General features: G+C 45.6%; 1 protein-coding gene across 9 annotated transcripts in view; it reads left to right on the top strand.

The window, feature by feature from the left end:
• The window catches only part of MYO9B (myosin IXB), a 284,115-nt gene that overhangs the window by 95,127 nt on the left and 163,970 nt on the right, over positions 1 to 25,018 (top strand). For all 9 annotated transcript variants that reach the window (XM_063914492.1, XM_063914494.1, XM_063914490.1 and 6 more), the window contains exon 3: positions 12,069 to 12,163. In XM_063914492.1, coding sequence (XP_063770562.1) covers positions 12,069 to 12,163 — 95 coding nt within the window. The remainder of the gene's footprint in view (positions 1 to 12,068; positions 12,164 to 25,018) is intronic.

Genomic DNA, 25,018 nt, shown 5'->3' with positions numbered 1-25,018 from the left:
GGATGCTGGGCGCCCGTCCCAAGTGCGGACTTTCTGCAATACGTGTATATAGTTATTGCTTAATAAAGGGTTATTGTTATGAGCCATCCGTTGAGTGATGCTCAGTTGTTGTTCATACTGTTAACTGGGTAAGGTTATCACGAGTTGTACGGTGTGGCTGGTATGAGTCTTACCCTGGATTCCAAAATCCTTTCCTTGTAATGTCAGCTCTTCCGGGCACAGTTTCCCTAACTGAGGTCTGGAGGAGGGGCATAGAGGGAGGAGCCAGTGCACACCAGATAGTACCTAATCTTTCTTTTAGAGTGCCCAGTCTCCTGCGGAGCCCGTCTATTCCCCATGGTCCTTACGGAGTCCCCAGCATCCACTACGGACTACGAAAAATAGATTTACCGGTGAGTAAATTCTTATTTTTACCTTGCTAAGGGGAATGTTACTAAAGTGTGGGTTTGCAGACGTGGAAATGTTGCCCATAGCAACCAATTAGATTCTAGCTGTTATCTTCTAGAAGGTGCTAGATAAATAAGTATAATCAGGAAGCAATAGGGAGAATAAAGTTTAAATTAAACGCATCAAGTGTATTAATTGCCTATTGTTACAAGTATAATTCAGGGGAAAGGAAAACAGTCAATGCGCATTGAGGTCCCTGAATGAAAAAATATATTGAAAATATTGACATAGGTCAATCCACATGAAGACAATGTGACCACTATAATGTACAGTGCATCCGGAAAGTATTCACGGCGATTCACTTTTTCCATTTTGTTATGTGACTTTCAAGATGGAATAAAATCATTGTTTCCTTCAAAATTCAATCGGATTCAAGTCTGGGCTCTGGCTGGGCCACTCAAGGACATTCACAGAGTTGTCCTGAAGCCACTCCTTTGATGTCTTGGCTGTGTGCTTAGGGTCGATGTCCTGCTGAAAGATGAACCGTCGCCCCAGTCTGAGGTCAAGAGTGCTATGGAGCAGGTTTTCATCCAGGATGTCTCTGTACATTGCTGCATTCATCTTTCCCTCTGTCCTGACTTGTTCTCCCAGTTCCTGCTGCTGAAAAACATCCCCATAGCATGATGCTGCCACCACCATGCTTCACTGTAGGGATGGTATTGGCCTGGTGATGAGCGGTGCCTGGTTTCCTCCAAACATGAAGCCTGGCATTCACGCCAAAGAGTTCAATCTTTGTCTCATCAGACCAGAGAATTTTGTTTCTCATGGTCTGAGAGTCCATCAGGTCCATTTTGGCAAACTCCAGGTGGGCTGCAATGTGCTTTTTACTAAGGAGTGGCTTCCGTCTGGTCACTGTATCATACAGACCTGATTGGTGGATTGCTGCAGAGATGGTTGTCCTTCTGGAAGGTTCTCCTCTCTCCACAGAGGAATGCTGTAGCTCTGACAGTGTGACCATCGGGTTCTTGGTCACCTCCCTGATTTACTGCCTTCCCTCCCCCCCCCCCCCCCCCCCCCCCCCCCCCCCCCCCCGATCTCTTGGTTTAGATGGCCATCCAGCTCTAGGAAGAGTCCTGGTGGTTCAGAACTTCTCACATTTATGGATGATGGAGGCCACTGTGCTCATTGGGACCTTCAAAGCAGTACATATTTTTCTGTATCCTGTCTCTGAGGTCTACAGACAATTCCTTTGACTTCATGCTTGGTTTGTGCTCAGACATGCACTGTCAAGTGTGGGACCTTTATATAAACAGGTGTTTGCCTTTCCAAATCATGTCCAATCAACTGAATTTACCACAGGAAAATTCCAATTAAGCTGTAGGAACATTTCAAGGATGATCAGTGGAAACAGGATACAGCTGAGCTCAATTTTGAGCTTCATGGCAAAGGCTGTGAATACTTATGTACATGTGATTTCTTTTTTTTCTTTTTAATAAATTTGTACAAATCTCAAAATAACTTCTTTCACGTTGTCATTATGGGGTATTGTGTGTAGAATTTTGAGGGAAAAAATTAATTTACTCAATTCTGGAATAAGGCTGTAACATAACAAAATGTGGAAAAAGTGAAGCTCTGTGATTACTGTCCGGATGCACTGTATGTGCACTACCTTTACAGGTGGAGGTGTACCCAGAGAGTAAATGTGCTATACGGAACCAAGATAGAAAAGGGAAACTCCCCTTGTTGGGGTCAGCTTATGTAAAAAATTTAATTTTTCTCTTGCAGAGTCCACAGGTTATCCACAGGGTTACATTGGGATATGAGGTAGCGACAGCGGATTGGCACCAAACGATCAAAGCTTTCGGCCTCCCAGAATGCAACAGGCCCATCCCTATATCCCTGCCTCCTGGCTCAGGCAAATCAGTTTTTTGTTTGGTGCGGCAGGAGTCGGAACATGGATAATGGGCTGCTGGTTTTTAGCAGCCATAAGCTTTTTTTTTTTAGTTTATTTTTATAGTCTTACTAGTGTTTTATTTTTTTTTATTTGTAGCAATCTTTCTAAAAAGCGTCTTATACGCACCTTAGAAAGAGAGACGCTCCAACAACTCCCCGCAGGGTCGCGACAATGCTTATCCACGTGTACAGTGCTGTTTTCGGCGGGTGTCTGTGTAGGATGTACTAGCAAGTTCAGCAGACGTTACCAGGCTGTGGCCGAATCACGGGGAGAATGTAAGGCATCGGTTCCGCTTAGTAGGGGAAACGCGAGACACAGCCGCACTGTTTCGGGATGAACCAGCGCTAGGCCTTAGGGATCATAGGCTCCAGGGGTAGTATGAGACTGTGATTTCTAGGGTTGATGTCAGCAGTGGGGAGTAAGACGCTCCCTTGGTCGCCCCTCCCCCCTGTTCATGACCAGTTTCCTCTGAGTTTCCCGCCATTAATGGAGTTCCCACTTCCGTCTGAGACGTTGTGTATCTAAAAAGACCCAGTCGCAGCAGAGGCGGCTGTATGACTGGTGCGTCGGTGTTCACTGTAGGTTCATGGGGCGGTTGTGTACACTAATAGCATCTGGATCCAGTCAGCGTTCACGAACGTATTGATCGATCCTGGAAGCGAGGTGACGTCTCCCTGTATCCCACTCTCCTGAGCCGGGTGATACAGCACTAAGTCTCTACCTTTGAGTATGAATAGTTGGATAAGTGCCTGATGCATATGGGTCTGTAAACTATTGCTGCTGTTTTCTTTCACTGTGCGACTCAATACGGTTAAATTCCTATACCAGGTAATGCAGTAATATATTTCTCCTACATACTTGAAATTTATCTGTAGTTGATTATATGCTCATACTGCTTATTATACTAATGTATAACCTGTCACTGATTGCTAGTGTGATTGCTGACTTTTCTATAATTCTGTCAGTTTCTGTGTATTCCGATCATCAGTGCTGGTGCAAAGTAGGGAGGCATCGGATTGTATGTCACTTTAACACATTTTAAAGTGATTGCAGTCACAAATTGTTTAGTAACCCTGTACAGGTGTGATTTATTTATCATGTCTAAGAGTGGCAAGGGTGAGGAGGATACACTCTCCACAGCAGCACCTACGCTCATTTCATGTTTGTCTTGCAAAGCTGGGTTAACGTCTCATAATCTGGTTCAAAATGGATTATGTGCAAATTGTTCCAGCTTTCACCAAAGCCTCTTGAATAATCTGAGGCAGGCGCAAGTTAAAGTTGAACCCACATGGGCTACTTTTGCACAGACATTATCCAGTATAGCCTAGCGGGTAATGCCAGCTTCTATACCAGGAATAGGTTACCCTATTAACCCTTACATGCAAAATTCTACCTGGGGTTTATCACATCCAGTACAGGAAACGGCAGCCTCTCAACAAAAACAGGCTGAAAGGCCGGTGGTAAGTAAACCACATACACATGAAACAACATCTTCAGTCTATACATGTCTCAGATGGGTACTCGTCGGAGGATGAGGACTCATCGCACTCCGTGTCTGCATACAGAGACAAGGATGAAGGTCTCAGCTCAGTGGACATACCTGAGCTAGTTAGTGCTATAAAAGGCACGTGTTTAAACGTCCCAAAACAGTTAGGACTGAGTTTCCTGGGTCAGAACAGCTGATGGAAATTATGCAAGAGGCTTGGGTTACACCCAGTAAGAAGTTTAGAATTCCAAAGAAATGGAATTTCTACAGTATTATCCTCTTCTGGCTGCGGACTGTTTAAAAAGGGAGGTGGCTCTCAAAGTAGATACGCATGTCATTCGAAAATAGGAAAATAGATGGTTTTCTAAAAAACATTCTCTTTGTCTGGGGCAATCATATGACCAGCCATGGCTTCAGCCTGGATGGCAAAAGCAGTGGCAGCCTGGGCGGATGCATTGGAGGATGATCTTTCAATGGCATCTAGAGAGCAAAAATCCAATATTGCACACATCAAACAGGCTGCTATTTTTATGGAAGAAGCAGCCTTGGATATGGGTACAATTGCCTCTCAGGCATCAGCCTCAGCAGTAGCCGCTCGCAGAGCGGTTTGGCTACGTACATGGAAAGTTGACTCAGAATCCAAGAAGGTTCTGGAGTCTTTGCCTTTTACTGGAGATATTCTTTTTGGTAAAAAATTAAACAGTATTTTGGAGTCAGAAGCGGACTCCAAGAAAGTGAAGTTTCCTTCCACACACAAATCTTAACCTAGATTTCCAGCTTTTCTGCCCTTTCGGACTCTAGGAAAAGGAAATGGTTATGGCAAACAGTCTCAATCTGACAGGTCTGGTAAGACTAAAAAGCATTGGGCTACCAGAGAGCCAGCTTCCAAATCAGAAGATAAGCCATCAGCCTGATGGTGCAGGCCTCCACTTGGGGACCACAGGGTGGGAGGCCGACTTCTTCATTTTACACAAGTCTGGCAGCAGTCTACCACAGATGCCTGGGTGCAAGAAGTGGTATCTCACGGTTATGTGTTTATTTTCAAGAAACGCCCTCCTCAAAGGTTTTTTTGTACCAGCGTGTCTTCAGTGGAAACGAAGGCCAGGGCTTTGCAAGAGGCAGTTCAGAAGTTACTTCAGTCAGGAGTGATAATTCCAGTTCCTCCTGCACAACGAGGACAAGGTTTTTATTCCAACCTGTTTCTAGTCCAGAAACCAAATGGGTCATTCCGGCCCATACTCAATCTCAACACATTCATTAGACATTATGCCTTTGATACCTTTGCCTCTAAGGACGCTGAATTTGGGCGAAGGATTCACCTGTCCAATCGGGAGCGTCCCCACCACTAAATTGCTTTGGGACATCCCAATGTTATCCTGTGGACCCTGCAGGAGAAATAATCGTTATGGTAGACTTACCATTGATATCTCCTGTTTCTCCTAAGTCCACAGGGATCCCACCCTGACGCACCTGATATGAGGATCCTTTCACTCACTAACCTCTTCCTTCTTGTACGGAAGGGTGTGCATGTGTGTCCTTCTTGCCTGATTAGGGCTCTCGATGATGCTCCTGCCTTGAGCTTTGGAAAACAACTAATTTGCCTGAGCCAGGAGGCGGGGATATAGGGACGGACCCGTTTGCATTCTCTGAGGCCGAAAGCTTTGATCGTTTGGTGCCAATCGGCTGTCGCTACCTCATGTCCCAATGTTATCCTGTGGACTTAAGAGAAATAGTTATCAACGGTAAGTCTACCATAACGATTATTTATTAAATATGCTATACCCGAGTCCTTTGAAGACGCTGTGGGTGCACGCTGTGGGCGCACACCAAAAATATAGGGGCATGGCCACATAATAGTACCATTTCACATTACACGGCACAGTAGTGTCCGTTATTCACATTACACCACACAGTAGTAACCCTTACACATATTACACCCTTGATGCACATTATACCAGGTAGAGCCTCTGATACACATTATGCCAGTTAAAGCCCCTGATACACATTATGCCAGGTAAAGCCCACATTATGCCACGTAGAGTCCTTGATGCACATAGAGAATGTATGGGTCCCTGGAGCGCACACTGTCTCATGATCAGCCAGAAAAGCACTGCCCACCTGCAACAAGTAGCCGTCTTGAAGCCTCAAGGACTACACACTGCGCAGTCTTTCTGTAACATGTAGCCGCTCGCAGCAGCTAACTATCGCAGGAAGCCACAAGGACCACAGACTGCGCTCGCTGCGCTACAGTGCTGCCCGGCCATAACAAGTGGCCTCCCACAGCAGCAGCACACACCTAGTTACAGCCCTGTTTCCTGATATTGCCACATGCATAACTGGCATCTACGAGTGCACAGTGACAGTTGCCTCACTGAATCACCATATGCAAAATATAAGAGGGGAATTCAATTATGTGCAAGACTGATTCGACTGGCAAATTGACCAGATGCTGCCACACTTCATGACGGCTGGGATCTCACTCAAAAATGCTCACTGCCCCATAGGGTGCGAGCACTTTTGGGTGAATGGGGGTGCAAATCGGTTGGACGAAGGCGGCGGATCGGGCTGCCGTTAAGATGCAACAGCAACTCGCCCCCTTCGACCGGCAATTGAATTCCCCCTCTAAGTCTATGAGCGTACAATAAGAGTCCCCTCATTTGATACATGGTTGCTATGTCCACACTATTTCAAATGCTGTGTGATTATTCCATTGGAATTTTAGATGCATAGTGTTTTAATATCACATTTGAGGTTTAACACTCTCTGCTGATGATAATATTTTCATTATATACATAGTAATTTGAAAATTTGTGTGGCTATCCACAGTGTGTTACTTTGCTCTTTTCCATTTGTTATATTTTGCATATCTCTGTGTTTTTTTTTCTGTCATACTACTGTACCTGGTGCTTATTGATTTTTGATATCTGTATTGTTATTTCTATATACTGTGACTGCCACATAGCAATATAATGAGTCGCTGTTCTCTTGTCATTAACCCTCTTTTCCCCTATATTATTTTCACTGCGTTTTTCCATTTCTCCGTTTCCTATTTTTCCCTCAATTGTCCTTTTTTGTTTTGAGTTTTTTATTTTAACTCAAAGACGGAAATCTAATGTTAATGCATAGCTAATAAAAGTTCCATTTTAGATATAGGCTGAGTGCCCCAACAAGAAGAGTTTCCTTTTTCTTTCTCTTGCTGTAAGGAACAAGTTCTTTTTCAACTGATTTTGCTTATATTGAGTAACCGCATCAGTTTCAATAAAGTTGGGATATAAGTATCAAAAAACTTACTTTACATTTTGAATATAGGACATCAGGGGTGAATACAATTGGATGTGAGGTTTAGTGATGTAAAAAAAAACTTTTAATCAGCCACAGAACCTGTGTAATTAATGTGTCCAGAATTAAAGGAATGAGGTGGTAACCCTAGGGAGGGGGCTGCTGGGAGGTGCAGGGGCTGCTGGGAGATGTAGTTCTCCCAGCAGTTTGCTCCGGGGGAGATTCCACTGAGTGGGGAGTCCGTCCCACACACACTTGCATACATGCACACACACAACACACTGAACACACACCTCACAGAGGACCGTCTACCGACGCTGGATAAAGGAGACTCCACTTCGGAATGTGAGTAATTGCTGACTAATTCAGCTAATTGGAAACTTCCAATTGCTTAATTATTCCTCTGAAGAGGCTGGGGTGCCAGAGCAAGTCCCGGTGATTTTTCATAAAAATAACTATTTTAGAAAAAATCTAACTTTTTCTGGAGGTGTGAGAACAAGATGCAGTGATTTCTATAGAAATCACTGTGTCCAATTTTCTTGGGATTCTTTTTAAGTACCAAAACCCCACGGGCACAGGAAAAACCCCACCTCCTGCTGCATTACCATATTAGAGCTATCACTTGTGCTTCTATGTAAGCAGCAGCGACAGCAACTCCATTCACATCTGAATCTGGCCCATTGTGTATATATTAAATGCACAAATAGTTGAAAATTATATAAACACTGAGAAATATGGTAAAACACCTATAATGGTAATAAATCCTCAGACTGAAATAAGAATAATGTTCCCAGTACATGTAGCAAATATGGGGGTCGATTCAATTCAGCGACAGTTGAATACCGCCGGGAGTTAGCTCCCGTCGTAAAACAATTCAGCTCAAGTTAAGTCGGCGAAGGCCCGTTCTCGCCGACTTAACAGGTTGAATTCTCAGGAGAACGGGCATTCTCCGACATAACTCCCCGCCGCGATGCTGATTCCTGACAGAATCAGCCTCGCGCCGGCCGTGCGGCAGCACTTTTGTCGGATTTCCTCTCTCATCCCCCGTGGCTGAGAGAAGTATTCCCGACAATTGGTGTCACTTGGCGCTGTATTGAATAGTGCTGGGAGCTAACTCCCGGCGCTATTCAACTGTCGCTGAATTGAATCGACCCCATGGTTACCAGAAATATGTTCCAGTGTAAATGAGAGGCAATTAGTGAGCCTGCAAGATGGTATCAGTCACTTCCAATAATTAATTTAGCCCAGGACAAGCCAGAAGAAATACAAAAGCTCATAAACTGGATACATACTACAAGATTATCTGGGCAGTATTTCTGGTTGGTGCAAAAATCTGGTAATTTTTGGTAGTGTTCACGCTAGGCTGTTTTAGCAAGGTGCCGCGTTTTGCCCAATTTTTTTTGTTTAAACTCCAAAATGTTTCCTGCCCTTTTACTAGCACCCTGCTAAAACAGCTTGCCCAGTGCCAATCTGCCGGTGCATGGCATCTATTCACATTAAGAGGGAAGCCCAACCCCCTCAGTAAGTGCTGGGCATGCCCTCAAGATGTGATGCTAAGGGGGCCTCACAGCCCCCAATAGTGACGTTGGCAGGGCCGCGCCCCCCTCCTTTGCCGGCCATGCCCTTGGTTTCTGCGGTCGTGCACAGAGATACTGTGCCTGCACTGTAGCGCCCTTGCCCGCATCCTGGCGGTAACACTAGTATGGGAGCTAATGACAATCAACCATTTGCTCCCAAAAGACCGAAAATGAGCAAAAAACGGTTGTTCGGATAAATTGGTTTAATCAAATGGATTTAACCAAAATGTCTGAACGTCCATTTTTGTCTGTTTTCCAGTGTTTGGGAGCAAATGGTCAATTGTCATTTGCTCACATATATTACCAGATTATCACTCTATCCAGTAAGATTGGACAGATCATCTTATAGTCTATATCCAGCAGGCTTTGAAATAACTGTGCCAAATAGTTTGTTTTTTGTAATCTGTTTTTGCATGCGTTCTATTTTCTTTTAAAACTAGCATTTTCCCGTAGCTTTGCTCGCGTGGATATCTGTTATTGCTCAGCAGAGTTTATTTTACAAGGCAAAGACAATAGTGCTATCTAGTATTGTATATTTTACATTGTATACATTGATCTTTGTAAACCATATTTGCAGTGTTTCCTTCAGAGATTAACACAAAATATACTTGGGGTTATTGAGTTGTGGGCAAGCCATGTAAATTTCCCATGGGTGAAGCAATTGGTCTTAAAATATAGACCTGCAGCCCTGAGTGTTTGCCCCAACAGCTTGTTGATCGTCATAGCGAAGCAGAGGCTTACAAGAAACTGCAGGCGCTTGAATTGTAAAGGAAAAATGTTAGAGATAAAGGGTATACGCGATATAAACAGTCTCACCTGTGACACATCCTGATAGAATCTCTGCCTCAATTAGGTTCCTATGCAGAGCAGTCACTTTAAGCCAGGTTCCGTTGCATAACTTTGCTGGAGTCAAGTTCTGCAGAAGCATTATTGGAACACCAACTTTCAGTGTACCTAGCATCTTATTTTTCCTTTATTGCTCCTCTCCCTGATGTCCTATCGTGATCATACATACCTCAGTCACTTTATATGTTGCTAAGCTATACACAAGAATGTAGCTACCATAGGTGCAGCGAGTGCAGATGCTATAGGGCCCAGAGCTGAGAGGGGCCACCTTCCCTGTCAGTTACATGTGTTATATATATTTTCCACCATTGGTAGATACATAGAGGTCCTTACAAACTTTTGCATTGGGGTCTACAATATATCTAGTTATGCCCCTGGATCTGCTCAATGTAATGTGGTATAAATTAACAGGAGCGCATTTTAACATTTCATAATTTGAATTGGTGCACTGTAATGTGGCACAATATGAAATGGAGGTACTATAGACTATAGTGTGGCATAGTGTGAACCGGGGACACTGTATGTCACATTATGACATATACTGTAGCTATAGCTGGCGTTACCCTCCATGCTGGATCTCCGGCGCAGGCTTTAGTACATTTGGAAATGCTGTAAAAACCCTGAAAATGGGTTTTTAGCACATCTCATTAGTTTCAAACGATATTGTATCTGCACACGCACTCTCTTTATCAAATCAGAACTTGGAACACGAGTTCCATATCGGACCCCTATTGGATTCATAGTAATTACTGTTCACTATGGGGGTGCTACCAACTACAGCTATGGTAAGTACAGAAAAAGGAAGAAGGAAAGAGCTGTATTATCGGTGCACATAAGGAAGATTAGACCTGGTTGTCACATCCACCTGTATTTTATTAAAATTTAACTTTTATTGGTGTCGGCTTAAAAATGATGTAAAATTACTTACACATAAACTACGAGTATAAGCGAAACATAGAGGTTAAAATTCTGACATAGACAAAACATACAAAGTGCAATGAGATATAATAATGGTGATTTTAAGATTAAAATGTGTGTCCACGTGTTTATTCTGATGTCCAAATGTATGCAATATATTGTTCCATAGTTGGATCAATAATTGTTTATTTGTTTAGTCATCATCAGATTCCTGAAGGAGGCATTGGAAGGTATAGGTGTTGATAGTGGTAGTATCATAAATATGGGTTCAAATATCTCCCTCTGTCATATATTCGATCAAATATGAACAACTCTCTGTTGTAATGTTCAGGTATTTACACTATTTTTATCCCTTGAAGGAAAGCACCTTCGTTATTGGTGACACCTTCCCAAATAGTTCGATTCACTCCCTTTTCATGTTTTTAATTATGTGAAATATGATTCATTAGTATTCATGGTTATATTCAATTATTTTAATGTCAATAGCAGTTGAATATATGACAACCAATTATGGTGATTAAGTGTTCACAATATTTTTATCCCTAGAAGGAAAATACCTTCATTATTAAGGATTTAATTTTGGAAGGTGTCACCAGTCTTTAATAACGAAGGTGCTTTCCTTCAATGGATAAAAATAGTGTAAATACCTGAACATTACAACAGAGTGTCATATATTCGATCAAATATAAACAACTGGGGGAGATATTTATCCCCTCAGAGTGTATTGCACACCATAATTGGACCTAGTGTATCATCTATATATTTACTTTAACAAGATATTGCGACGAATATTCTGGTATATTTAAGTTGAATCTAAATAGCTTATATTGAACCCATATTTATGATACTACCACTATCAACGCCTATACCTTCCAATGCCTCCTTCAGGAATCTGATGATGACTAAACAAATAAACGATTATTGATCTAACTATGGAATAATATATTGCAAACATCTGGACATCAGAATAAACACGTGGACCCACATTTTAATCTTAAAATCACCTTTATTATATCTCATTGCACTTTGTATGTTTTGTCTATGTCAGAATTTTAACCTCTATGTTTCGCTTATACTTGTAGTTTATGCGTAAGTAATTTTACACCATTTTTAAGCAGACACCAATAAAAGTTACATTTTAATAAAATACAGGTGGATGTGACAACCAGGTCTAATCTTCCTTATGTATACCGATAATACAGCTCTTTCCTTCTTCCTTTTTCTTCTTTAGTTTCAATCCTACAATGTGACATAACGTAAACTATGACACTACTATGGTTCAGAAATGAATTAGGACACTATTATGGGGCATAACAGTAACAACTACTACGGACATGTGTTCCTCTAAAAGCATTAGGACAGGGGCCCCTTTAACATGCAGCTATGGGGCCCACAAAGTTCTGGCTACGCCTCTGGCTATACAGTAGTGAAAACGCGATCTAAATTCATTCAGTATTACGGTCTCTTAATAATGGGCCATGATATTGAAGACTTCGGGCTATGTAAGTGGAATTGTTCGGCACGGTTTGCTTCAGGCTAGGGCACCAGACAATGTATGCCTTTGATGTGGGTTACCCATTTTGACATTTTGTGCTCACACATTTATTTCTGTCTCTGCTAGGCTTTTGGAAATGCCAAAACCGCCCACAATAACAATTCCAGCCGCTTCGGGAAATTCATCCAGGTCAATTATTTGGAGAGTGGCATCGTGCGTGGGTGAGTATCTTATACTTCCCCATCTATGGGAATTACCTTTAAAGCAACATGTTACCAAACAACTGAATATTCTAGATTGTTTACTGGGAAAGTAAAAACAGATTGGAAAGTGCCCAAGTACATTGTTACAATGCAATGCTATCTGATAAGATTTACGCTGTAAACGGTGGTAAACCACACATCTTAAGATCAGTGTGGGGACAAAAAGATAATGTTCCCCTGTGAATTAAAAAAAAGAAAAAAAAAAGAAAAATAATGTTGAATTTATAATGCAATGGTGGGCTATTCCTTTTTTGCAGACTTTTGGGATAGAATGTATATAATACACAATGTGTTGTGAGTAAATCCCAACTCATAGGCCTGGGAGTGATGTCATTTGGGAAGAGATGATTTTTTTACTAGTGGAAGATAATTCTAGCAGTTGGCAATGCTGGAATAATTTAGAAATGGACATGCAAAGAAAAAAAACTATTTCTTTATTCATATAGATTTGTAACCACTCATATGCATTATCTTTACAATTGTTTATGGCTTCAGAAAATTGAGATATGTATTTAAGTGTGTGTGTGTGTGTGTGTGTGTGGTGTGTGTGTGTGTGTGAAAGTCATTTTTTTGTGGAGTCCTGTTTACATTCCTGCAAGTCTGGAATTCTTTTTAGGGCAATGCTGTAAACCACTGTCAGTCTGAATTGTGTAATTTAGAGTAATCACCTGCAAAGCAAGAACATTAGCTTTACAAGTTGCCATTTTATTCTGAACCAACAAGGATTTTCTTTTTTTCTCTTACGTCCTAGAGGATGCTGGGGACTCCGTAAGGACCATGGGGATAGACAGGCTCCGCAGGAGACATGGGCACTTTAAGAAAGACTTTAGATCTGGTGTGCACTGGCTCCTCCCTCTGCCCCTCCTCCAGACCTCAGTTTGATATGGTGCCCAGAGGAGATGGGTGCACTTCAGGGAGCTCTCCTGAGGGGATGCGGTCAAGATGCCGCCGGCCGGAATCCCGGCGGTCGAAATACCGACGCCACAATCCCGACATATTCTCCCTCCGTGGGTGTCCACGACACCCATAGAGGGAGAATATAATAGTGTGCCGAGCGTAGCGAGGCACCGTGCTCGCAGCGTAGCGAGCGAAGCGAGCCCGCAAGGGGCTGCGTTCCGCTCGCCACCCCTGTCTGGATTGTGTGGTCGGGATTCCGGCGTCGGGATTCCGGCCGGCGGCATTTAGTACTGATCCCCTCCTGAGCTTCCTGACAGAAAGTATATTTGTTAGTTTTTTTATTTTCAGGGATCCTGCTGGCAACAGACTCCCTGCATCGAGGGACTGAGGGGAGAGAAGCAGACCTACTTCTGTGAGTTTCAATGCTCTGCTTCTTACTCTACTGGACACCATTAGCTCCAGAGGGAGTCAGAACACTGGTCTCACCCTGGAGTTCGTCCCGGAGCCGCGCCGCCGTCCTCCTCACAGAGCCGGAAGATAGAAGCCGGGTGAGTATGAGAAGAAAAAGAAGACTTCAGAGGCGGCAGAAGACTTCATGATCTTCACTGAGGTAACGCACAGCAGTGCAGCTGTGCGCCATTGCTCCCACACACCTCACACACGGCAGTAACTGTAAGGGTGCAGGGCGCAGGGGGGGGCGCCCTGGGCAGCAATATAAACCTCATTTCTGGCAAAAGAGATATATATACAGCTAGGCACTGTATATATAAAGAGCCCCCGCCAGTTTTTATTATATTTAAGCGGGACAGAAGCCCGCCGCCGAGGGGGCGGGGCTTCTCCCTCAGCACTCACCAGCGCCATTTCCTTTACAGCACAGCTGAGAGGAAGCTCCCCAGACTCTCCCCTGCTTATCCACGGTGAAAGGGGGTTTCAGAGAAGAGGGGGGGGGGGCACATAATTGGCAGCAAATAATAGTATTACAGCGCTACTGTGTGTTTTTCCTGGGGTATTAGCGCTGGGTGTGTGCTGGCATACTCTCTCTCTGTCTCTCCAAAGGGCCTTGTGGGGGAACTGTCTTCAGATAAGAGGATTCCCTGAGAGTGTGGTGTGTCGGTACGTGTGTGTCAACATGTCTGAGGTAAAAGGCTCTTCTAAGGAGGAGATGGAGCAAATGTGTGTGTGTGGTGTCTCCGTCGACAACACCGACACCTGACTGGATATGTGGAATTAAGTGCTGAGGTAAATTTATGGCACAAAAGATTAGAGAACAGACAGGGAATCTACCTATGTCTGTCCCTATGTCGCAGGGACCTTCAGAGTCTCAAAACGCCCACTATCCAAAATAATAGACACTGATACCGACACGGGGTCTGACTCCAGTGTCGACTACAATGATGCAAAGTTACAGCCAAAATTGGCAGAAAAGTATTCAATATATGATTATTGTAATAAAAGATGTTTTGCATATCACTGACCCATCTGTCCCTGACACGAGGGTACACATGTTTAAGGGGAAGAAAGCTGAGAACATTTCCCCCCTCTCATGAACCAAATGAATTGTGTGAAAAAGAGCGGGAATCTCCAGACAAGAAACTGCAGTTTCCCAAAAGAATTCTCATGGCGTATCCTTTCCCTGCTAGGGCGAGGATACGATGGGAATCCTCCCCTAGGGTAGACAAGGCGTTGACACGTTTACCCAAATGGTAGCGCTGACATACCAAGATACAGCTACCCTCAGGGATCCTGCAGATAGCATGCAGAAAAGTACTTTGAAGTCCATTTACACACATTCTGGTACACTACTCAGACCGGCGATTGTGTCGGCAGGGGTTTATAGCGCTGTAGCAGCGTGGACAGGTACCTTATCAGCGGAGATTGAAACCCTAGATAAGGATACCATGTTATTGACCCTAGGATATATAAAATATGCTATCTTATATATAAGACATGCTCAAAGAGACATTGGTTTACTGGGTTCTAGAGTCAACACTATGTCGATTTCTGCTAGACGTGTCCTGTGGAACATGCAATGGACAGGTGATGCCGACTAAACAAGGCATATGGAGGTTTTACCTTACAAGGGTGAGGAATTGTGTGGATAAGGGCTCTCGGACCTGGTCTCCACAGCTATAGCTGGTAAATCTGATCTTTTGCCTTATATTCCTTCACAGCCTAAGAAAGCACGACATTATCAAATGCAGTCCTTTCGGTCGCAGAAAAACAAGAAAGTACGAGGAGCGTCCTTTCTTACCAGAGGTAAGGGCGCAGGGCACAGCTAGTTCCCAGGAACGGAAGTCCTCCCCGGCCTCTACTAAATCCACCGCATGACGCTGGGGCTCCGCTAAGGGAGTCCGCCCCAGTGGGAGCACGTCTTCGACTCTTCAGCCACATCTGAGTTCACTCACAGGTGGATCCCTGGGCAATAGAAATTGTTTCTCAGGGTTACAAGCTGGAATTCGAAGAGGTACCTCCTCGCCGGTTTTCCTTATCGGCCCTACCGGCTTCTCCCCCAGAAAGGGAGATAATATTAAATACAATTCACACATTGTATCTCCAACAGGTGGTGCTCAAGGTTCCCCTCCTTCAACAAGGAAGGGGATATTACTCAACCTTGGCTGTAGTCCCGAAACCGGACGGTTCGGTCAGACCTATTTTAAAATTAAAATCTCTGAACCTATACTTGAAAAGGTTCAAATTCAAGGTGGAATCGCTCAGAGCGATCATCGCCAGCCTGGAAGGGGGGGAATTTATGGTGTATCTAGACATAAAGGCTGCATACCTTCATGTTCCCATTTATCCACCCCATCAGGCGTACCTGAGAATTACGGCACAGTATTGTCATTACCAATTTCAGGGTATTTGGTGGAAATGATGGTGCTCCTACGCTAGCAAGGAGTCACAATTACCCCATACTTGGACGATCTCCTAATAAGGGCGAGATCAAAAGAGCAGTTGTTGAACAGCGTGTCACTTTCGCTGAAGGTGTCACAGCAACTCGGCTGGATTCTCAATATCCCGAAGTCACAGTTGGTTCCTATGACTCGTCTGCCCTTCTTGGGTATGATTCTGAATACGGACCAGAAATGGGTTTATCTTCCGATAGAGAAGGCCCAGGAACTAATGACTCTGGTAAAAAACCTATTAAAGCCAAAACAGGTGTCAGTGCTTCACTGCACTCGGGTCCTGGTGGCATCTTACGGGGCCATTCCCTTCAGCAGGTTCCATGCGAGGACTTTCCAATGGGATCTACGGAACAAGTAGTCCGGATCACATCTTCAGATGCATCAGTTAATCACCCTGTCCCCTAGGGCCAGGCTGTCTCTCCTATGGTGGCTGCAGAGTGCTCACCTTCTGCAGGGTCGCAGGTTCACCATCCAGGACTGGATTCTGGTAGCCACAGACGCGGGCCTCCGAGGTGGGGGAGCAGTCACACAGGGAAGAAACTTCAAAGGTCTTTAGGTCAAGTCAAAAAACTTGTATTCAAATCAACATCCTGGAGCTGAGGGCCATATACAACGCCCTTCGGCAAGCGGAAACATTGCTTCGCGACCTACCGGTTCTGATCCAGTCAGACAATATCACCGTCGTGGCTCATGTAAACCGCCAAGGCGGCACAAAGAGCAGAGTGGAAATGGCAGAAGCCAACAGGATTCTCCGCTGGGCGGAAAATCATGTAAGCGCATTTTCAGCAGTTCATTCCGGGAGTGGACAACTGAGAAGCAGACATCCTCAGCAAACACGACCTGCATCCAAGAGAGGACTTCTTTAGGAAGCCTTCGCACAGATTGCAAGTCAGTGGGAACTGCCACAGATAGACATGATGGCGTCCCGCCTCAACAAGAAGCTACAGAGGTATTGCACCAGGTCAAGAGACCCTCAGGCAGTAGCTGTAGATGCCCTAGTGACATTGTGGGTGTTCCAGTCGGTCTATGTATTTCCCCCTCTTCCTCTCATACCCAAGGTGTTGAGAATGGTAGGAGGGAGAGGAATGAGAACAATCCTTATTGTTCCAGATTGGCCACGAAGGACCTGGTATCTGGATCTGCAGGAAATGCTCACAGAAGATCAGTGGCTTCTTCCTCTAAGACAGGACCGGTTGCAACAGGGGCCATGTCTATTCCAAGACTTACCGCGGCTGCGTTGGATGGCATGACTGTTGAACGCCGGATCCTAGCGGATAAGGGTATTCCGGATGAGGTCATACCTACGCTAATAAAGGCTAGGAAGGACATGACATCTAAACATTATCACCGTATATGGCGAAAATATGTTTCTTGGTGTGAGGCCAGGAATGCTCCTACGGAAGAATTCCATCTGGGCCGTTTCCTTCACTTCCTACAAACTGGAGTGAATTTCGGCCTAAAATTAGGATCTATTAAGGTTCAGATTTCAGCCTTATCCATTTTCTTTCAAAAGGAATTGGCCTCTCTCCCTGAAGTACAAACTTTTGTGAAGGGAGTACTGCATATTCATCCTCCTTTTGTACCTCCGGTGTCGCCTTGGGACCTTAACGTGGTGTTAAGTTTCATTAAGTCACACTAGTTTGAACCACTTAAAACGGTGGAGTTGAAAAATCTCACTAGGAAGGTGGTCATGTTATTAGCCTTGGCTTCGGCTAGGCGAGTGTCGGAATTAGCGGCTTTATCACATAAAAGCCCCTATCTGGTTTTCCATATGGATAGAGCGGAATTGCGGACCCGTCCTCAATTCCTGCCAAAAGTGGTTTCATCCTTTCATATGAACTATTGTGGTGCCTGTGGCTACGCGTGACTTGGAGGATCCCGAGTCCCTTGATGTCGTCAGGGCTTTGAAAATTTACGTGGCCAGATCGGCTACAATCAGAAAAACAGAAGCACTGTTTGTCATGTATGCAACCAACAAGATTGGTGCCCCTGCTTCAAAGTAGACTATTGCTCGCTGGATCTGTAACACGATTCAGCAGGCGCATTCTACGGCGGGATTGCCGTTACCTAAATCAGTAAAAGCCCATTCCACTAGGAAGGTGGGCTCTTCTTGGGCGGCTGCCAGAGGGGTCTCGGCGCTACAGCTGTGCCGAGCTACTACTTGGTCGGGTTCAAACTCCTTTGCAAAGTTCTATAAGTTTGATACCCTGGCTGAGGAGAACCTCCTGTTTGCTCAATCGGTGCTGCAGAGTCATCCGCACTCTCCCGCCCGTTTGGGAGCTTTGGTATAATCCCCATGGTCCTTACAGAGTCCCCAGCATCCTCTAGGACGTAAGAGAAAATACGATTTTAAACCTACCAGTAAATCTTTTTCTCGTAGTCCGTAGAAGATGCTGGGCGCCCGTCCCAAGTGTGGATTACTTCTGCAAGACTTGTATATAGTTATTGCTTAAATAAGGGTTATGTTATAGTCTCACCGGTCTTGGACTGATGCTATGTCGTTTTCATACTGTTAACTGGATAGTATATCACAAGTTATACGGTGTGATTGGTGTGGCTGGTATGAATCTTGCCCTTGGATTAACAATAATCCTTTCCTCGTACTGTCCGTCTCCTCTGGGCACAGTTTCTCTAACTGAGGTCTGGAGGAGGGGCATAGAGGGAGGAGCCAGTGCACACCAGATCTAAAGTCTTTCTTAAAGTGCCCATGTCTCCTGCGGAGCCCGTCTATCCCCATGGTCCTTACGGAGTACCCAGCATCCTCTACGGACTACGAGAAAAAGATTTACCGGTAGGTTTAAAATCTTATTTTCGTGATATAATAAGCACTACAATTTAGTGAAAACATGTGCTAATCTTTATCACCATGAAGTCTGACGTGCAAAAAGTACAGCATAGGGCTAATCATATGATAAAAAAGATAAATCTTTTATTTTATCTTTTACAGACTGGATATTTTTATGTCTCTTATTCAATAGACACTTAAAAATTGTTACAACACAAAACACAATAAAAACATTTATAATAGTACAATAATAAAGCATATAAGACTGAATAGGTGTGTAAACACGGCGCGATGTGCCGTAAGTCCGACATTGACTATTTGACGGGGCTGGAACACGGCCCCGCCAATATAGTTAATGTTGGGCTGCCTGCACAGTCTTTTTTTCCTTGCGATGCCGATCCCGCGGGACTGCGTATAGGCATCGCAAGGACTATACACACTGTGAGATATGCACTATATTTTATAGTCTAAATCGTAAGAAAAATTGCACCGTGTGTACACACCCTACTGATGGATATTAGGTCTATTATGATTACAATAAGGATTTCTTTGCAAATGACTGCTGGCATATGTGAGGTGTCCTTCCCACACAGGTGGGTGTATATTTGTTGTTGAGGAGCTCCTATTGGGCCCACATCTTGGTTTTAGCTTTCCAATTTATAATCCAGTTCGATAGATGGATCTCCATATACAAAATAAATGTGACACAATTTTTATAGAATTTGGTTCTGCTAGCACCTGAATAGGAGGCAATAATAGCCGTGATGTTGTAATCCGTGCAAATGAATGGCAACAAGTCTCCTTGTGACACACACAATGTTGGCTGCGTCCGCCTCACAGCCACTGGATGGTGCAATAGTAATAGTCCTCTCACCTGCCTTCCGGCTTACTACATTATACACTGCTCAAAAAAATAAAGGGGACACTAAAATAACACATCCTAGATCTAAATAAATAAAATATTCTTATTAAATACTTTGTTCTTTACATAGTTGAATGTGCTGACAACAAAAACACAAAAATTATCAATGGAAATCAAGTTTATTAACCCATGGAGTTCTGGATTTGGAGTCGCACTCAAAATTAAAGTGGAAAAACACACTACAGGCTGATCCAACTTTGATGTAATGTCCTTAAAACAAGTCAATATGAGGCTCAGTAGTGTGTGTGGCCTCCACATGCCTGTATGACCTCCCTACAACGCCTAGGCATGCTCCTGATGAGGTGGCGGATGGTTTCCTGAGGGAACTCCTCCCAGACCTGGACTAAAGCATCCGCCAACTCCTGGACAGTCTGTGGTGCAACGTCGCGTTGTTGGATGGAGCGAGACATGATGTCCCAGATGTGCTCAATTGGATTCAGGTCTGGGGAACGGGCGGGCCAGTCCATAGCATCAATGCCTTCATCTTGCAGGAACTGCTGACACACTCCAGCCACATGAGGTCTAGCATTGTCTTGCAGTAGGAGGAACCCAGGCCCAACCGCACCAGCATATGGTCTCACAGTGGGTCTGAGGATCTCATCTCGGTACCTAATGGCAGTCAGGCTACCTCTGGCGAGCACATGGAAGGCTGTGCGGCCCCCCAAAGAAATGCCACCCCACACCATTACTGACCTGCCGAACCGGTCATGCTGGAGGATGTTGCAGGCAGCAGAACGTTCTCCTTGGCGTCTCCAGACTCTGTCATGTCTGTCACATGTGCTCAGTAAGAACCTGCTTTCATCTGTGAAGAGCACAGGGCGCCAGTGGCGAATTTGCCAATCTTGGTGTTCTCTGGCAAATGCCAAACGTCCTGCACAGTGTTTGGCTGTAAGCACAACCCCCACCTGTGGACGTCGGGCCCTCATACCACCCTCATGGAGTCTGTTTCTGATCGTTTGAGTAGACACATGCACATTTGTGGCTTGCTGGAGGTCATTTTCCAGGGCTCTGGCAGTGCTCCTCCTGTTCCTCCTTGCACAAGGGCGGAGGTAGCAGTCCTGCTGCTGGGTTGTTGCCCTCCTACGGCCTCCTCCACGTCTCCTGATGTACTGGCCTGTCTCCTGGTAGCGCCTCCATGCTCTGGACACTACGCTGACAGACACAGCAAACCTTCTTGCCACAGCTCGCATTGAAGTGCCATCCTGGATGAGCTGCACTACCTGAGCCACTTGTGTGGGTTGTAGAGTGAAAGCATCGCCAGCTTTCAAAAGTGACCAAAACATCAGCCAGAAAGCATAGGAGCTGAGAAGTGGTCTGTGGTCACCACCTGCAGAACAACTCCTTTATTGGGGGTGTCTTGCTAATTGCCTATAATTTCCACCTGTTGTCTATTCCATTTGCACAACAGCATGTGAAATTGATTGTCAATCAGTGTTGCTTCCTAAGTGGACAGTTTGATTTCACAGAAGTGTGATTGACTTGGAGTTACATTGTGTTGTTTAAGTGTTCCCTTTTCTCTAACGTCCTAGTGGATGCTGGGGACTCCGTAAGGACCATGGGGAATAGACGGGCTCCGCAGGAGACTGGGCACTCTAAGAAAGAATTAGTACTACTGGTGTGCACTGGCTCCTCCCTCTATGCCCCTCCTCCAGACCTCAGTTAGAATCTGTGCCCGGAAGGAGCTGGGTGCATTTTAGTGAGCTCTCCTGAGCTTGCTACTAAGAAAGTATTTTAGTTAGGTTTTTTTATTTTCAGAGAGCTTCTGCTGGCAACAGACTCTCTGCTACGTGGGACTGAGGGGAGAGAAGCAAACCTACTAACTGTGGCTAGTTTGCGCTTCTTAGTCTACTGGACACCATTAGCTCCAGAGGGTTCGAACACAGGAACTTAACCTTGGTCGTCCGTTCCCGGAGCCGCGCCGCCGTCCCCCTCGCAGAGCCAGAAGACAGAAGCCGGCGGGTGAAGCAAGAAGACGTCAAAATCGACAGCAGAAGACTCCTGTCTTCATATGAGGTAGCGCACAGCACTGCAGCTGTGCGCCATTGCTCCCACACTAACCCACACACTCCGGTCACTGTAGGGTGCAGGGCGCAGGGGGGGGGCGCCCTGGGCAGCAATTGAGTACCTCTTGGCAAAAAGCAGCATATATACAGCTGGGCACTGTATATTTGCATGAGCCCCCGCCATTGTTTACACCAAATCGCGGGACAGAAGCCGTGCCGCTGAGGGGGCGGGGCTTCTTCCTCAGCACTCACCAGCGCCATTTTCTCTCCACAGCTCCGCTGAGAGGAAGCTCCCCAGGCTCTCCTCTGCAGACTCACGGTAGAAAGAGGGTAAAAAGAGAGGGGGGGCACATAAATTTAGCGCAATAATCATATATACAGCAGCTACTGGGTAAACACTAAGTTACTGTGTGATTCCTGGGTCATATAGCGCTGGGGTGTGTGCTGGCATACTCTCTCTCTGTCTCTCCAAAAGGCCTTGTGGGGGTCCTGTCCTCATATAGAGCATCCCCTGTGTGTGTGGTGTGTCTGTACGCGTGTGTCGACATGTTTGACGAGGAGGGCTATGTGGAGGCAGAGCAAGTGCAGATGAATGACGTGTCTCCGCCGACGGCGTCGACACCGGATTGGATGGATATGTGGAAGGTGTTAAATGATAATGTAAACTCCTTGCATAAAAGGTTGGTTAAAGCTGAAGCCTTGGGACAGTCGGGTCTCAGCCCATGCCTGATCCTACAGCGCAGAGGCCGTCAGGGTCTCAGAAGCGCCCACTATCCCATATTGTTGACACAGATATCGACATGGATTCTGACTCCAGTGTCGATGGCGATGATGCAAAATTGCAGCCTAAATTGGCTAAAGCCATCCGCTACATGATTGTAGCAATGAAGGATGTATTGCACATATCAGAGGTAAACCCTGTCCCTGACAAGAGGGTTTATATGTTTGGGGAGAAAAAGAGTTAAATGAGTTATGTGAAAAAGCGTGTGATTCCCCTGATAGGTAAGTGCTGATTTCCAAAAGGTTACTTATGGCGTACCCTTTCCCGCCAACGGACAGGATGCACTGGGAATCCTCCCCTAGGGTAGACAAAGCTCTGACACGCTTATCTAAGAAGGTGGCCCTGCCGTCACAGGATACGGCCTCCCTAAAGGATCCTGCGGATAGGAAGCAGGAAGGTATCCTGAAGTCTGTTTTTACACATTCAGGTACCATACTGCGGCCGGCAATTGCGTCGGCCTGGATGTGTAGTGCTGTAGCAGCGTGGACAGATACTCTGTCTGAGGAACTGGATACCTTGGACAAGGATACTATTTTACTGACCCTGGGGCATATAAAAGACGCTGTCCTATATATGAGTGATGCCCAGAGGGACATTTGCCTACTGGGCTCTAGAATAAATGCAATGTCGATTTCTGCCAGAAGGGTCCTGTGGACTCGGCAATGGACAGGTGATGCCGACTCTAAAAAGCACATGGAGGTTTTACCCTATAAGGGTGAGGAATTGTTTGGGGACGGTTTCTCGGACCTAGTTTCCACAGCTACAGCTGGGAAGTCAAATTTTTTGCCATATATTCCCTCACAGCCTAAGAAAGCACCGTATTACCAAATACAGTCCTTTCGATCACAAAAAGGCAAGAAAGTCAGAGGTGCATTCTTTCTTGCCAGAGGTAGGGGTAGAGGAAAGAAGCTGCACCATACAGCTAGTTCCCAGGAACAGAAGTCCTCCCCGCCTTCCACTTAATCCTCCGCATGACGCTGGGGCTCCACAGGTGGAGCCGGGAGCGGTGGGGGCGCGTCTCTGAAAATTCAGCCACCAGTGGGTTCGCTCACAGGTGGATCCCTGTGCTATACAGATTGTGTCTCAGGGATACAAGCTGGAATTCGAAGTTATGCCCCCTCACCGTTACCTGAAATCAGCCCTGCCTGCTCCCCCCATAGAAAGGGAAGTAGTGTTAGCGGCAATTCACAAATTATATCTCCAGCAGGTGGTGGTACAGGTTCCCCTCCCTCAACAGGGAAGGGGTTACTATTCCACAATGTTTGTGGTTCCGAAACCGGACGGTTCGGTCAGACCCATATTGAATTTAAATCCCTGAACATTTACCTGGAAAGGTTCAAGTTCAAGATGGAATCGCTCAGAGCGGTCATTGCAAGCCTGGAAGAGGGGGATTTTATGGTGTCTCTGGACATAAAGGATGCTTACCTGCATGTCCCCATTTATCCACCTCATCAGGAGTACCTCAGATTTGTGGTACAGGACTGTCATTACCAATTCCAGACGTTGCCGTTTGGTCTCTCCACGGCACCGAGAATATTTACCAAGGTAATTGCGGAAATGATGGTGCTCCTTCGAAAGCAAGGTGTCACAGTTATCCCATACTTGGACGATCTCCTCATAAAGGCGAGGTCCAGAGAGCAGTTGCTGATCAGCGTAGCACACTCTCAGGAAGTGTTGCAACAGCACGGCTGGATTCTGAATATTCCAAAGTCGCAGCTGATCCCTACGACTCGTCTGCCTTTCCTGGGCATGATTCTGGACACGGACCAGAAGAAGGTGTTTCTCCCTGCGGAGAAGGCTCAGGAGCTCGTGACTCTGGTCAGAGACCTCTTAAAACCAAAACAGGTGTCGGTGCATCACTGCACGCGAGTCCTGGGAAAGATGGTGGCGTCATACGAAGCCATTCCCTTCAGCAGGTACCATGCGAGGACCTTTCAGTGGGATCTGTTGGACAAGTGGTCCGGATCGCATCTTCAGATGCATCGGCTGATCACCCTATCCCCCAGAGCCAGGGTGTCTCTTCTGTGGTGGCTGCAGAGTGCTCACCTTCTCGAGGGCCGCAGGTTCGGCATACAGGACTGGGTCCTGGTGACCACGGATGCAAGCTTCCGAGGATGGGGGGCAGTCACTCAGGGAAGAAACTTCCAAGGGCTGTGGTCAAGTCAGGAGGCTTGTCTGCACATCAATATCCTGGAACTAAGGGCCATATACAATGCCCTGAGTCAAGCGGAGCCTCTGCTTCGCATCCAACCGGTGCTGATTCAGTCAGACAACATCACCGCAGTGGCTCATGTGAACCGCCAGGGCGGCACAAGAAGCAGGGTGGCAATGGCGGAAGCCACCAGGATTCTTCGTTGGGCGGAGAATCACGTGCAAGCACTGTCAGCAGTGTTCATTCCGGGAGTGGACAACTGGGAAGCAGACTTCCTCAGCAGTCACGACCTCCACCCGGGAGAGTGGGGACTTCATCAAGAAGTCTTCACACAGATTACAAATCGATGGGAACTGCCACAGGTGGACAT

The sequence above is a fragment of the Pseudophryne corroboree genome, chromosome 1 (assembly GCF_028390025.1).
Source record: "Pseudophryne corroboree isolate aPseCor3 chromosome 1, aPseCor3.hap2, whole genome shotgun sequence".
Lineage (NCBI taxonomy): Eukaryota > Metazoa > Chordata > Amphibia > Anura > Myobatrachidae > Pseudophryne > Pseudophryne corroboree.
The sequence above is the reverse complement of the archived record's forward strand: the minus strand, read 5'-3'. Positions and strand labels throughout refer to the sequence as shown.